Source organism: Myotis myotis, unplaced genomic scaffold (genome assembly GCF_014108235.1).
Source record: "Myotis myotis isolate mMyoMyo1 unplaced genomic scaffold, mMyoMyo1.p scaffold_m19_p_10, whole genome shotgun sequence".
Classification (NCBI taxonomy): domain Eukaryota; kingdom Metazoa; phylum Chordata; class Mammalia; order Chiroptera; family Vespertilionidae; genus Myotis; species Myotis myotis.
Genome location: NW_023416314.1, coordinates 47,146,298 through 47,162,329, shown reverse-complemented (window position 1 = coordinate 47,162,329; position 16,032 = coordinate 47,146,298). Strand labels below are relative to the sequence as shown.

General features: G+C 43.7%; 1 protein-coding gene across 9 annotated transcripts in view; it reads left to right on the top strand.

The window, feature by feature from the left end:
- The first annotated feature begins 6,405 nt into the window (after window positions 1–6,405).
- SBF2 (SET binding factor 2) overlaps window positions 6,406–16,032 on the top strand; it is a 357,871-nt gene continuing 348,244 nt past the window's right edge. For 8 of the 9 annotated variants that reach the window (XM_036325356.1, XM_036325358.1, XM_036325355.1 and 5 more), the window contains exon 1: window positions 6,407–6,628. In XM_036325356.1, coding sequence (XP_036181249.1) covers window positions 6,574–6,628 — 55 coding nt within the window. In that variant the 5' untranslated portion in view covers window positions 6,407–6,573. Of the gene's footprint in view, window positions 6,629–16,032 lie in introns of all 9 variants that reach the window. The other variant, XM_036325360.1, reaches the window with a different exon arrangement.

Genomic DNA, 16,032 nt, shown 5'->3' with positions numbered 1-16,032 from the left:
CTGGCTGGTGGGGTGGCAGTAGGGGTGGGGGCGAGTGCACATATTTGGGAAGTAGGATCAATAGGACTGAGTGATGAATGTGAGGCTGAGAGAGAGGCGGGCGTCAAGCGTAACAATCACTAAGTTTCTCACTTAGACAAGTGAGTGAATGGAGATGTGGCAATGAATCAAGGAATTTTCTGCCACAGCTACTTAGTCTCACTTGTCACTGGTTGGAAGAGGCCGTTTGAAGAGGCCCCAGCCCTGCCTGTGGAAGTTTAGTCAAGTCACACTCTCATACCACCATTCTGAAGTGTAGTGGCTAACCACAGGAAGCACTTGAAATGACTGTACAGATTAACCACTTACTCCGCGACAGTCAACTGTAGGAGAAATAGACTGATAACTCTTGCTCGCTAGTAATCACCTCCTTTTTTGTCTTCCGAAGCATAAAAGAAAGGCTCTCTACACTTCATCATGTTGCATAGTCTTCCTTCTTGCTCCTACCAGCCTTCTGTAAACAGTCTGGGCTTGCTTTACATCTTCACTTTAAAAAAAATAAATTCTCCACCCAAGGATATGTTTTTTAATTGATTTTAGAGAGTGAGGAAGGGGGGGGGGAGAGAGAGAGAGAGAGAGAGAGAGAGAGAGAGAGAGAGAGAGAGAGAGGTCAATGTGAGAGAAACATCAGTTGCCTCCAGTAAGTGCGGGAATGGAATCTGCAACCTAGTTATATTCTCTGACCTGGAATCAAACCTGCAACCTTTTGGTGCATTAGATGACAGACACTCCAACCAACGAAGACACCCAGCCAGGGACGTCCTCACTCTTTGATGAAAGGTGTTGGTACTTATCTCAGGGGATAGTCTGACCTTCAGCCAACTTCAATAATCAGGCTGCCTTGTCAGGGCTTATCAGTTTCAGCAGACTGCTAGCTGTTGGCTGAAAAGCAAAGCATAGCTCTAGTGTATGCTAAATATGTCCATGCGTGTATACCAACACATGGTGTCTTTCTACATATACCTGGGATATGTCAATATCCCAGGAACTCATTGCCTAAAAAACACTTTAAGAATAATTTTTTACTTTTCAATTACAGTTGAGATACAATATTATGTTAGTTTCAGGTATGCAATTTAATGATGAGATATGTATACATAACTTACTACAATCTAGTACCTATCTGACACCAAGTCCTGATCTTCCAAAGCAGCCAGTAAGAAGGCAGAAGCCAATTTTATTATTCATATTTTTGATTTTTTTTCTTTTCTTCTTAAAGAAGACCCTTTAACATTTCTTGTAATATTGGTTTAGTGGTGATGAATTCCTTTAGCTTTTTCTTGTCTAGGAGGCTCTTTATTTGTCCTTTGAGTCTAAACAACAACTTTGCTGGGTACTCTTGGTTTGTAGGTCATTGCTTTTCATCACTTTTTAAAATATATTTTTATTGATTTCAGAGAGGAAGGGAAAGGGAGAGAGATAGCAACATCAAAGATGAGAGAGAATTATTGATTGGCTGCCTCCTGCATGCCCCCCACTGGGGATCAAGCTGGCAACCTAGGCATGTGCCCTTGACTGGAATTGAACCCGGGACCCTTCAGTCCACGGGCTGATGCTCTATCCCGAGCCAAACCAGCTAGGGCGCTTTTTATCACTTTGAATATTTCCTGCCAATCCCTTCAGGCCTGAAATGTTTCTGTTGAAAAATTGGCTGATTGTCTTATGGGAGCTCCCTTGTAGATAACTAACTGCTTTTCTCGTGCTGTTTTTAAGATTCTCTCTTTGTCTTTAACCTTTTATATTTTAATTATGATGTGTCTTGTTGTGGGTCTTTTTGGGTTCATCTTGTTTGGAACTCTGGGTGCTTCCTGGACTTGTGTGTCTTTTTCCTTCACCAGGCTAAGGAAGTTTTCAGTCATTATTTCTTTAAATAGGTTTGGAATGTTCCTGAAATTGCTATGTTACAGTAACCATTTGTAACTCTTCCTTTTTATAATACATTTTGGGGGGATATCAGTAGCCACCAGCATTGTATGGTCTTTCCTGGAGAGGCAGACCAAGGGGGAGAATGGTGCTAAGACTGGGAACAAGGTCCCTAAAGAGGCTGCTGCCTAGGGAGCTGGCGAAGGGCCCAAAGCCCTTCTTCACCCAAAGCCAGTGGGTCCAAGGCGGTACCTCTACCACTATCCAGGACAGAGATCCCAAGGACCCAAGAGGGCCTGCCATGCCACCAAGTCCTGATCATCCATAGGGGCCAGTAAGAAGGCAGAAGCCAAGAGCTAGAGGCAGGGTGGAGAGAAACCAAGATTCTGTTGGAGTTTTTATCCCCAACAAACCATCACTGTAACCCATTTACCAACAAAAATTCCCCCCCTCACAAAAATAAGTAAAATGGGAGTCCTACCTCATGTCATGTTTAAAAATTAATTCAAAATAGATCAATGACCTTAATATAAGAGCTAAACTATTCCAGGATACGAACAAACTTTCCTCTACCCTCAAGGTTCTTCTGGTTGATTTAATAATTAAATAGACATGCGACAGATTAGCAATACAAAATAACCAAATTTAGTATGTACATTTGTATGGGAACCCCACATACATGAGAGTCAGAGACCCCCACATGCAAGAGGGCTTCAGAGACAGAAGGGGAACATGGGTATATAAGACATCCTGAGGGATGGATGAAGTAAGGTGCCTGGGGATTTCAAAAGAAGTTTGCCCTGCCCTATAGATAGGTTGAAGGAAGTTCTTTTTTATTATTTAAAAAAAAAATTAAAAATTTTATTGATTTTAGAGAGTAAGAGGAAAAGAGAGAGACTTGTTGTTCCTTTTACTGATGCATTCATTGGCTGATTTTTGTATGTGCCTGACTGGGGATTGAACCTACAACCTTGGTTTATCAGGACAACACTCTAACCAACTGAGCTACCCAGCCAGGGCTAAGAAGTTATCTCTTATAATCTCTTATGGACAAGGCCCCTAATTCAAGTTCTTCTAGGTCTTTAGGGTTGAGGGCAGAAGTTTCTCTTGAGCCTGTGGCTAAAGTTACCTGTAGCTCAAAACAATCTGCATACCATAGAACAGTGATGGCGAACCTTTTGAGCTTGGCGTGTCAGCATTTTGAAAAACCCTAACTTAACTCTGGTGCCGTGTCACATATAGAAATTTTTTGATATTTGCAACCATAGTAAAACAAAGATTTATATTTTTGATATTTATTTTATATATTTAAATGCCGTTTAACAAAGAAAAATCAACCAGAAAAATGAGTTCGCGTGTCACCTCTGACATGCGTGTCATAGGTTCGCCATCACTGCCATAGAGGCACATCTTGGGGTGATTCATTCTGGACCCACACACTATGATACTATTAGAAGAAAACATAAGAATAAATGACCTTGGATTTGGCAATGGATTCTTAGATATGACACCAAAAGCACAGAAAACAAAAATAGAGAAATTGGACTTTGCATATGCATATACATACAATGGAGTATCATTATTCAGTCATAAAAGAATGGAGTACAGATACATGCTACAAAGTGGATGAAGCTTGAAAATATTATACTAAATGAAAGAAAAAAAAAGTCACATATTGTATGATGGAATTTGTAATGAATATCTATAATAGGTGTTAAAAAACAAAACCCAACCAAGTGAATTTAAACGTCTAATTGGCTTTAATTGACTCGTGAATTCAGCAGCATCCCAGTTAGCAACTAGAAGAGTGCTCTGAGGGGTTACACAAATGGTAGGTTTTTATAGAGAAGAGGCTGAGGCAAGAGAGCTATTAACAAAAGAAAATAAAGCAGCAGTTCTCAACCTGTGGGTCGCAACCCCTTTGGGGGTCGAACGACCCTTTCACAGGGGTTGCCTAAGACCATCAGAAAACACATATATAATTAGATATTGTTTTTGTGATTAATCACTATGCTTTAATTATGTTCAATTTGTAACAATGAAATTGGGGGTCACCACAACATGAGGAACTGTATTAAAGGGTCGCGGCATTAGGAAGGTTGAGAACCACTGAAATAAAGGATTATTCTTAGGCCCTGACATATTTTCTGAGGAAAGAGTAAAAGAAGGTTTTTTTCATGTAGATTGCCTCTTCTCTCTATGGGCAATGGAGAGGATGCATGTGACAGATTACCTTACTGGTACTTATCAGACAATTCCATACAGGTCCATTAAGATTATGTTTCTGGGAGAAGTTGAAACTGCAATTAGATCAGGTTAAATCTAGGTTTGGTATCATGGGCTTTTAGCATGAGTGTGGTTTTTTTTCTTTTCTTTTAAAAAATATTTTCATTGATTTCAGAGAGAAAGGAGAGGGAGAAAGAGAGAAAAAAACATCAGTGATGAGAGAGAATCTTTGATCACTGCCTCCTGCATGCCCTTTACTGGGGATTGAGCCAGCATCCCAGGCATATGCCCTTGACCAGAATTGAACCCAGGCCCCTGCAGTCTGCTGGCTGACGCTCTATCCACTGAGCCAAACTGACTAGGGCTGTGGTTTTTTTCTTTGCATAGGTAAATCCAGACACAGAGAGCAAGTTGGTGGTAACCAGCGACTTGAGAAAGGGGAAATGGCAGTGACTGCTTAATGGGTGTGGAATTTTCTTTTGGGTGATGAAAACATTTTGGGACTAGATAGAGGTGATAGTTACACACAACATTGGGAATGTACCAAATACCTCTACACTGTACACTTTAAAATGGTTAATTTTATGATAGGTGAATTTCACCTTAATTCTAAAAAAGTAAAATGGGGAAGGAACTTGATAGCTGCCTTAAAAATCTGAAAGGCTATCATACATAGATAGGGATTTTTAGTTTTTTTTCTGGGTAGTTCCAGAGAGCAAAATCAGGGGAAGTTACAGGACAACTATGACTTAACAAGGAAGAACTTACTATGGAAGAACTAACAAAAGGTCTGTTAAACAGTGGAACTCTGCCTCCCAAGGAAGTAACATTACACTTTACTGAAAGTGGATGATGAGCTTTCAGGGAAGTTATAGAAAGGATTCTAACATGAGGAGCGATTGAAGCTCTTTTTGTTGTTTTTATTCTCAAGATGAATCTGTTATGTTACCTCCACCCCTGCAATAAAGCTGATTCAGTGTGACAACAAGCAATTTGCAAAATACACTCCTAGAGTTCAAATATTCCTTCCTGGGAGTTTAAGTTCTTCCAGGGCAGCCCAACCCTCTCAATCTGCAGATGAAGACAATGTGACACACAAAGAGGAAACGGTCGATTACAGTAAACTTTCAGGACTGGAGACACCAACTGTCTAGAGGACGCCCAGTTCAGAGTGTCAGCTATTGCAACTTCCTCCTGATAGTTGGAGAAACGGGACATTCACTTCCTAAAAATATGTGTGAAGCACTTACCAGACACCTTGCTAAGACATCTTCTATGTAAATGGTAGTAAGGGCTAAATACTCAATTATTTAAGGAGTAGCGATAAGCAACCACGAAGATGACCACATTTGCAAACTACGGAGATTCCCAAACGTCAGCCTACCACGGGTCACATACCCTGCCACTAAAACGTCATGAGATAGAAACAGAGGACAAAGACACCTCACCAGTTCAAGCTGATCAGTAAGAGGTGCCACAAAAAAGGAAGTAACCTAGATAATTCTTAGGTTGGATGATGGGAGGCATCCATTCATGTTTATTGCGTGTTTAACAAGGAAGTTGGAAGTCACCACTTGGTCCTGCCACCGGAGCTGGGACTGGAGCAAGGGGAGGAGGCCAGGCGGGAGGAGCTCCCGGGGAGAGACCAGCCTCCTCCCTCGGACTCGGTGGGACGCGGCCAGGTCAGGAGGATCGCGGGGATGCCGCGTTCCACGGCGGAGTCCAGCCCTGCCCGGGGCCTCCCGGGGAAGCCCCGGCCGGCCGCCCCCAGCCCACCCTGCACCGAGGACTTAGACGCCTCCGACGGTTGCGCAAAAGCCTCTCCCTCCCCCGCCTGCTGGGTGGCATGTTCCTAAAATTCCCATCTACACAACATAAACAGGAAACGTGCAGCTAAAGCCCTGGCGGTGCAAATTCCACGCTTCCAGCTGAGGGCGGGAGGATCTCGTCTTCGGGGTGGGGGGAGGGGAAGCAGCCAACTTTCTAGGGGGACCCCGCAACCATCCCTGTCTCCTCTCACCAAATCCAGAGAGAACAGAGAGGGCGGAAGGAAGGACACCCCGCTCTAGGAAAAATCGAGGAGGGGAGGCGGGGGCGAGCCACCCGGGGGCAGCCAGTTCTGCAAAGCGAACCGCCTCGCGCTGCGGCGGTGGCCGCACGTGGCGGGCGTACCTGGGGCTGAGCGCTCGCCGCGCCCGGGGAGCGGCCGCCCGCGGAGGGTGGGGGTGGGCTCCGGCCGGGCCCGGGCCGGCGGGTGGGGGAGGGGGCGGCGCGGCGCGGGCGCGGCGCAGGCGCAGAGCGGGCCTCGGGTGTCAAACATGGCTGAAGTGTCGCCGCTGCCGCCGCTGCCGCCGCAGGGAAAATGCTGAGCCCTCCCGGGCACGGTGGGCGGCGGCGGCGAGGGCGGCGACGGGCACCCGCTTCTCGGGCGCGGCGGCGGCGGCCATGGCGCGGCTGGCCGATTACTTCATCGTCGTCGGCTACGACCACGAGAAGCCAGGTGAGGCTGGGGGTGGGCGGCGCCCCCGCCCCCCGGCTGCGGGCCAGTGGGCGGCGCGGGGCCGGGCGGCGCGGCGGGGAGGGAGGCGGGAAGGGCCCGGCGGGCCGCGTCGGAGGGGGGTCGGCGTCCGGCCTTCCCGGCCCCGCGGAGCCTCGCGGTGGGCGTGTGCGACCGGCACGAGGGCGGGGGAGGGGCGGAGGCCGCGTCCCTCTGGCCCCGGGGCGGGGCGGGCCGGGCCGGGGGCGATCCTCGCGCCGGGATCCTCGCTCAGGCGGGGACCGAGGACCCAGGGCAGCGCCCGGGCGCGGGCGGGATGGGGCCCGGACCGCAGGGCTGGGAGGGCGGGCGCCCACTGCGCCCAGTGCCTCCGGGACCCGCTCCTGCCCTGCGTCCTGAGTGAGTAACCGGTGACGCGGGGGGCCGTCCTCGCCGAGAGGAAGTGCCGACAGTCCCGTGCTCCGCGCCCCCGGCTCCCGGGGAGCGCGCGGGTCCCCGCCCCGTGCACTCGCGGGCCTCCCGGGGAAGGGAGAGGAGGGATCCTTGCGCTTGCGGACACTTCTAGGAATCGGGCCCTGCTGCTTCAGGACACGTGTGACCCGTCATTTGAGAGTGATTCTGAGCCCTGTCTTTTCAGTAGATCGCTTGAAGGTGATCCTAGGAGCCTTTCCCACTCGTCTCAAAGTTTTATTCGTAAGGAATAGTTTGGCAGACGTATGGCATTTTAACGTAATTGATGAAGTTCTGCTGCTTAGGAGTCAGGGTACATGCACCTGTATGTTGTGTTGGAATCCCTCTGCACCCCTGTATCGCTAAGCATCCTGGAATAATACCTTGATCTGGGGAAACACAACTCTTTCCGGGTGAATCTGGTTGCACATTTGCAAGGGATGTTATGTAGATGTCAACTAGACAGTCCCTTTATTTTCCAGAGGGAAATAAAGTTGAGACTGTGTTTTGCTGATGGCTACAGTTATTTGTAGCGTCAAAATACCATTGTTCCGCCCACTCTTAGTCCACTGTTCCTTTCACAGTTCCTCTCCTAGTAACCTTTAGTGGGAACCCTTGATATTCTTTAACCTTTCACCTGCTCATGACTTGATTGAGGTCAACTGTTCAGAAAAGGGGTTGGGCTATGTTTAAAGTGTCTTCTGGATCCAAAATTGTATGTATTATTTCCTAGTAATTTTGCATAGTCTGGTGTCTCTTTCTTAGGAAGATCAACATTATGGAGAATCACAGTTGGTTTTTTAACGTAATTTCATTTTTAGCGACATTGTTCTTTTCTCACTTTAAAAAAAAATTGGGAACGATCACAAACTTGCAGAAAACTTGCAAGTATGGTGCAAAGAATTTTCCCCCTGGAGCTGCTGACCTTGTTGATGTCCTATCACCCCAGAATGCTTAAGTGTGTATTTTCTACAAACAAGCATATTCTTCTACAAAGTCACAATACACTCATCAAAATCAGGAAATTGACACCAATATAGTACTCCACCCAGTTCTCCAAGTGGTTTAACCCTTTGCGGTCATTTGTCTACTCTCAGCCACCAAAGCTTGTTTACCCTTCCCATCATATGTCTGCTTTCAGCCACCACAGCAAGGAACCGTACGAATCTTAACTCTGTTCATTCATGTATCAGTTCATAATTTCTCTGAAAGCTCTTAAGTGTCTAAGCGACCTTGTCACGAACCAAAACATTGCCCTGACAAATTGGAGATATCGAAACTCAATATAAACAAACGTGGTCGTTCCACACTCGCCATGCAAAACACCGTGGCGAGTCAGTCGCCTTTTGAGAGGGAAGAAATCGACAAGCTTCGGAGATACTTCGCAGAATTTCAAATAAAGCTTTACAAGTTACGTTTAACTGTAATTAGACATTCTCGCTTGTTAAGATATTTCAAAATAATACTCCAAAATGGCAAAAAGAAAGTTACCGAAAGAAGTGTACTGCGAATCTGAAAGTAACGATGAAGAGTTTTATTTTGGCACCTTGAATACTGACTCTGACTTCGAAAGTGATAACGTTTATAGTGATTCTACTAGTAGTGACATAGTTCCAAAAAAGAATTAATAAATCTTGTTTATCCTTCATAATCTTGCATGTTATGTATCACTGCTCTTTCAATGGAAATTAATTCCGACCAGTACGACACCCATGTCCAAATTTAATACGACCGCAAAGGGTTAAGTTTTGTTTGCTGACTGTGCCATCACTGGCCGAAGGGTCCAATTTGATTATGTGTGGCATTTATTTGTTATGTTTCTTCAGTCTTTAATCTGGCACAACGCCTTCAGCTTTTGACTTTCATAATCTTGAAATTTACGAAGTTTACAGGGCAGTTATTTTGTAGTTATCTGTAGAACAGATAATCCCTCAGTTTGGGATTATCTGTTCTGTTATGGTTAGACACATCCAGGTTATGTACTTGGGCAGGAATATCATAGAAGGGATGCACATCGCATCCTGTTAGTTGGTGTGCAATTTCACTTTGATTACTTGATATAAAGCAATGCCTGCGAGGGTTCTCCACTATAAAGTTAATATGTAGGAAACAGTTTTTGTGAGGGTTACTTGGAAACTATGTAAATGTCTTGTTCCTCATCAAACTTTTAAGGTATTTCATTATATCTGTATGGCTGGTGGTTTTTTGTGTTTTTAGTGGATAATATTCTGTTACTATTTCTTTGGAGGTTCAAATTGTTTCCCATCTAGCCAGTGAGAGCCCATTCAAGCTGGCTACTGTGTTGTTAGGACATGGCCCATCATTCTTTGAGAGTGTCTTTACTTTTTGGCACAGGAGTATGTTCTGGGCTTATCTTGTATTGACCTTGCCTTAATCCTGGAATCATCCACTTATTTCTCTAGGAAACCCTGGGTCCTTTTAGTAGAGAATGACATTTAGAAGCTAAGATCTCAGTGCCAGTGTGGTTTTTGTTGTTGGGTTGTTATTGTTGGGTTGTTACTCTGTCCCAGTGGACGGAGCTGGGAAATATATGTATGTATACATACTCACATGCACATTCACACCTATATATTTTGCTTATGTATTGAAAGCAATGAGTTCACACCAATACCTCCGATTTCAATTCAACATTCCAGGACCCATTCTACTTTTATTCTTTTTCATATTTGTAACATTCTTCTCTGTCAGTGAAAAATCCAGCTTCTGTTATCTTTAATATATTATTTGTTTAATATTTCTGTGTATTTAACTTGTTTCCAGTTTTGTGCTCTTATAATACTACTGTATTTATACTACTCTCATGCTGAGAACATTATATTCTCATGCTGAGAATATAGCTTGAAAACCACTGATTTTTTATAACAGTTTAATTTTATTTTTTTAATCCTTACCTGAGGACATACTTAGAGAGAGGAAGGGAAAGAGAGAGATTGAGAGAGAGAGAGAAACATTGATGTGAGAGAGAAACATTGATCAGTATGTGCGCTGACTGGGAATCAAACCGGCAACTTTTTGGTACATAGGATGACAATTTTGATAATTTGAAATCAGGACTTCATTTTCCTGATTTTGCATTTGTACAGGGGCACAATAATTAGGAGATATCATTTGTTTCTAATAGGTTAAGTTATTTATCCAGCTATCTTTTTTTTCCCTTTCTTTTACTGAAATTTGTCCAAGAAAAATTGATAATGACCACATGGGTTAAGTCCTTGATAAGACTTTCCTTTTTCCTTTTTTGTTTACTTTTGCAGCCCATTAATCTAGATGGTATTTAACTTAGTCAAATATCATAATCATCTGAGGTTCTTATATTTTCATATCAACCTGCTTATGTATAGTAGAGAAAGCATTTGAAATATTTCTTAGATATTTCATTAGTTTTATTTAAACTATCTCAGTGAGATAAACAAAAAGGTAAATTTATGGACAATACCTGAAATACCATAGTTTGAAATATTTTTAAAAATAATTGGTTATTATTGAACTATTGTAATTTACAGTCAGCCTGGGTTTCCTCCCTCTCCCCCATTTTGTATTGAAGTAGTTGGGATTTCTTGGTTGCTATTTGTTGCCAACTGTTAAAGAACCATTTGGAATTCATTGCTTTGACAAGTATTTATTGCTTTCCAGGCATTGTGCTGATGCTAGAACAAAAATAAATGAGTAAAGAGTAAGACTCTGTTCCTAAGTCATTAATGGAGACAGCCTTGAAATAACTAATGATAAAGAAGAAGATGGACCCACTTTGCTGAGGGAAAAAGAAGACTTCTTATGAGAGGCGGTGTTTAAACCAAGTTATGTAGGATGAGTGCACATTGCCCTGTGGAAAGGAGGGTAGAGGAGATTACAGGCAGAGAGAAAAACACATAAATGTGTGAATGTCTTGTTCCAGGGATGTAAAGAAGTATAGTGTAGATGAGAATTTAGGTACGCTCGGATATTGGAGTGGGTTGGGATAAGATTGGGAAAAGTTCTGTATATCAGACTATCAAAGTTAGCCTTGCCTCTGTAGGCAGTGAGGCCTGTTGAGAAGTAGGGGTTCTTGAAAAGCAGGAAACAACATAGAAATGTGGTTCAGATGGCGATGCCCTGGAGTGAGAAAGACAAATGTGAGAAAACTCGGGAGATTTACAGTGGAAATGGAAAGGGAGGTATGGATTCTAGAACTGGAAAACTGAAATTATCAAATTTAGTAATGAATGGAGGTGAGCTGTAAAACGGAAGGAATAATTGAGGGTAACAAAAGTCCTAGCCTGGGTAATTGGGTGGGAGATGAGCCTGTGAATGCAAATAGGGAATTTAAGAGAAGAAATGAATTTGGGTGAAGGAAGGCTGCTGAGCTTAGCTTTGGATATGTTGAATTAAAGGTACCTGCCTATAATCAAGGTAGAGAGGTGTTTAGGTATATGGGTGGAGGTGAGGCGAGAAGTCAAGATTAGAGATTTAAGTTGCAATTACTTATAGCCAGCTGATTTTCAAATATAAAGGAACAAATGAGATTGTTCAGGAAATGTGTATAAAGTGAAAAGAAGAGTGCTCTAAGAATTGAACCCAGAGAAAATTCAATATTTAAGAGGTAGCTAGAGCAATAGCCGTCAGGAAACTGAATAGGAGTGGTCAGTGGAAATGCAAGAGAATCGAGGTAGTGTGGTATCATGGAAACCCTAGGTGTAGAGAATTTTGAAGAAGAGGAAATGATGAGTAAGTATCAAAAGCTCTGAAGATGTCATGTATAATGATGACTAAAAATAATACCTTAGTCCATTTGGACTGCTATAACAAATTACCATAGACTGAGTGGCTTAAACAACATTTATTTCTCTGGAATCTGGGAAGTCCCAGGTCAAGGCACAGGCAGATTCAGGGTCTCGTGAGGGCCTGCTTCCTGACTCATAGATGGCCCTCTTTTTACCATGTTGTCACATGGTGGAAGGGTCAAGAAAGCTCTCTAGGGTCTCGAAGGGCACTGATCCCATTCATGAGGGCACTGTCATCATGACCTAGTCACTTCCAAATACCATCATTATGGCCCCACCTCCAGATACTGTCTGAATGGAGACTTCAAAAGATGGAACAGGTAGGGGCTGGATACAAAGATTTGAGAGTCATTAGAGTAGATGGAGCTATGATACTGTGTGAGTACCCTCAGAAAGTAGGTGTAGAGACAGGAATAGAGGACCAAGGACTGAGCTTTGGGGAACACTATTGCTAAGAGGATGAAAAAGAAAAGGAACCATAGAAAAAGGCATTGGGAGAGATATTTAATTTTTGCCAATGGCTATTCTCCTCAATGGTGATTGAACCTCTGATTTTTTGACTGTTTATTTGACCATGCAGAAGAGAGACTGTTTTCAGGTTCCTAACAGATATTAAAACATGTGAATAAGTTCTGGCCAGTTGGATGTAAGCGGAAATGATGAGCACAGTATCCCAAAAATATTACTAAGGATGAGGGTATGCCTTCCTAACTTTTCTCCCTCCTGAGACTAGCATCCTGATAGAAAGACTGGAGCTTCAACAGCCAATTTGGACCATATAGCTAGGGGCCCACACCTTAGAGAGAACCTGGGTCCCTAATGACTTATAGAGGGATTGTCATAATTGCCTTCCAGATTATTATTATTTTTTACATGAAAGGCTAACTTTATATGTTTACATGAAAAGACATAACCACTATAAATTAGAATTTTCTGTTTCAGAAATCGAAAGTTAGAAAAAGTGAGAGAATATTACTCAGTGTCAGGTGTGGCAGATAGAGATCAATGAATGATGGAGTTAATGAAGATCTTTGCATTTCATAAAATTTTAGAGTTGAAAGTTAATTGTAGTAGTCATCGAATTTAATCCATTTTATGGATAAGGAGCCAGTACACCTCTTTATCCCCTTACCCCCCATTGTTACTTGTGAGTGGTTACACAGCTGTTAATTGGCAAATCCTGGACGAGAATTTTCTTCATGTCTGTATTTCAGTACAGCATGCTGTCTTTTCAGAATTTATATCAAGGATAATTTTACTCCAGCATTGTTTCAGCGGAATGTTGTGTTGTTAAATCAAGCTGCAGAACTTTAAGCAGGAAAAAGGATAGGAAGTGGAGGCACCAGATTAAGACCATTTGTTTGAATCATCTAATATTGAGAGGTAAGAATATCTGGTTGGAGCCCTGACTGGTGTATCTCGATTGGACGTTGTCCCGTGCACTGAAAGGTTGCTAGTTGGGTTCCTGGGCAGGGCACATGCCTGAGTTGTAGGCTCGATCCCAGTAAGGGCATGAAGGAGGCTTCAGGCCAATGTTTTGCTCTTTCACATCAATGTCTTTCTCTTTTCCTCTCTTTCTAAAAATCAATAAAAAAATCTTTAAAAATAAAGTATCTGATTGGGAAACTTTGAATGCTTTCTCTTTAGTATAAAAAGACTTTAGCCCTAACCGGTTTGGCTCAGTGGCTAGAGCGTGGGCCTGTGGACTGAAGGGTCCCAGGTTCAATTCCAGTCAAGGGCACATGCCCCAGTTGCGGGCTTGATCCCCAGTAGGAGGCGTGCAGAAGGCAGCTGATCAGTGACTCTCTGTCATCACTGATGTATCTATCTCTCTCTCCCTTCCTCTCTGAAATCAATAAAAATATATTTTAAAAAAAATTTAATTTTTTATATCACAGAGTTATCTGGCCAATTAGTGCTTAATAAGACATGTTTCGATTAAATTGCAGAAATAGTGAGGTCTAAAGAGAGTTTACTCCTTTTCTGCCTGTGGTCTCATACAGGGGTATTGTCCTATCTCATTTCTGGTCTGCCATCATATGATGGAGGTTATCTTTCAACATGGCTCCTTAAGTCTAGGCCTTAGATGGGGGCCACACAGACAGTCCATACCTGTCAGATCTATCAGTGGTTGGCAATTAGTCAGATATGAGCAGAGCAAAGACCATTGCCCAGGTACAAAAGGTTATCAGGGCGATGTGCTCCAGGTGCCTAGCAAAGGCCCAAACTGGGAAAACAAGGACTTCCCTCCCTTCCCCAGGGTAACACTTTACCTGGAACACCTTCTATTACGTGCCATAAAAAAGAATGAAATCTTACCATTTGCAACAACATCACTGGTCATGCAGCTTAGACCCCCCTGACCTTTCTTCCCTAGAGATAACTTCTAGCTCCAGGCCCAGAAAAGCAGCAAAACCAGACAAGCAACCCTGTGGCTGACCTCAGGACCAGCTGCACTGACTAATGACCCCAACCCTGGAGCCAACTAATCAGTGGAGACCACTGAAAGGACCCACCTGAAAAGCTGATGAATATTCTATTGAGATCCTACCCTGGGATCTCCTCTGAGATCTCCACCCTTAAAAGCTTTTAGGACAGAGAATTCAGGAGGACTCAGGAAGACCCAGTGTGCTCTCCCTCCTGGGAGCACACTTTTGCCTTTCCCCTCCCTTTCTTCTTGTATTTCCATTACCTTCCTTTCTCCTAAGCTCCAAGGGCCCTTCTTTTGTCTCTGTAACTTGTTTCCTGAGCCCATTTCTTCTACCACTCACTTCTTCCACCTCTGTGATTTCTATATAAACTTACTCTTATAGTTTGAGTCTTGGCTCTGAATTCTTTCTTAGCCAGAACTCAAATACTGAGGTTGTCTGACCCCACCTGTCTACACCTGGTGCCATTCTCACCACCACCAACATTCTAGCTAAGGTCCACTTTACGGGTTCTAATTTACTGTCCAAGGATCTACCTTTTCTGGATAATTATACCAGAAATGCACTTCAGGAGATATTCCATTCCTTACCTACAGGCCTTAAATTATAGTACCAACTGGTCTGCTATATTAGAATTCACACAAGAAAAGGAGATACACATAGGGAAGTGTGGGAAGAGGGCGTCTTTGTATTTGTAACTGTTTTCCAGCCATTTTCCCAACATTGACAAAACTTTGTTGCCCAGAAACATGGTCATAGCATTCATGTACAAATCAAAGCACAGCTAAACAAGCATCATGTTTTTGTAACTTTTAAAAGAAAAATAAGTTTTGTAGCACTATGTGTTTATATATATTTAATTAATGCTTTGTAATCTTTCCTGTTTGATTTTGATCTGAACAAATAATGATACCATTTTTATTACTCAGCAGGCATGAATGTTAATTGAAGCAGTTTTAAAAATCAAAATAGTTGAAGCCTCAAAACATCTAAATCCTGAACTGATTTAGTTTGTACAGTTAAATTGAAGGAGTGATTTCTGAAGGCTGTCTGTCCTGTTGTTTTCTTTTTACTCTCTTGAATAATGGTTCTGTTTTTGTCCTACTAATGATCAAATAATAATTAGTCACCAAGGCATATAATTTAAAAGCCAAAACAAAACAGCATAACTGGTCTTTTCTCCTATGAACATCCTATATAATAAAGAGCTAATATGCAAATGGTTGTTACACCCTCACACCTCAACTGCTCAGACCCTCAACACTGGGGAGAGAGGAATGGGGACCAGCCAGGCTGCAGCCTGGGAGAGGGACAAGCTGCCTGCCCCACGGTCCCAGGTACCAGTGGCTGTGGCTGCAGCTTGGGAGAGGGACAAGTCGCCCACCCTATAGTCCCGGGCGCCAGTGCCTGTGGCTGTGGCCCAGGCAAAGCCTCTTGCCCATGGTCCCCTGTGGCAGAGGGAGGGAAGCCCAAGTCCTGGGTGTCTGCAACCAGCCGGAGGAGGGAATCTTGGGTCCTGGGTGCCAGGAGAGGCAGAGGCAGTTAGGGGTGATCAGGCCAGCAGGGGAGCAGTTAGGGGCAATCAGGCCGGTAGAGGAGCAGTTAGGGGCAATGAGGCAGGCAGGCAGAGGTGGTTAGGGGCGATCAGGCAGGCAGGAAAGCGGTTAGGAGCCAGCGGTCCCAGATTGCGAGAGGCAGTAGGACATCCCCCTAGCGGTCCTGGATTGAAGAGGGTGCAGGCTGGGCT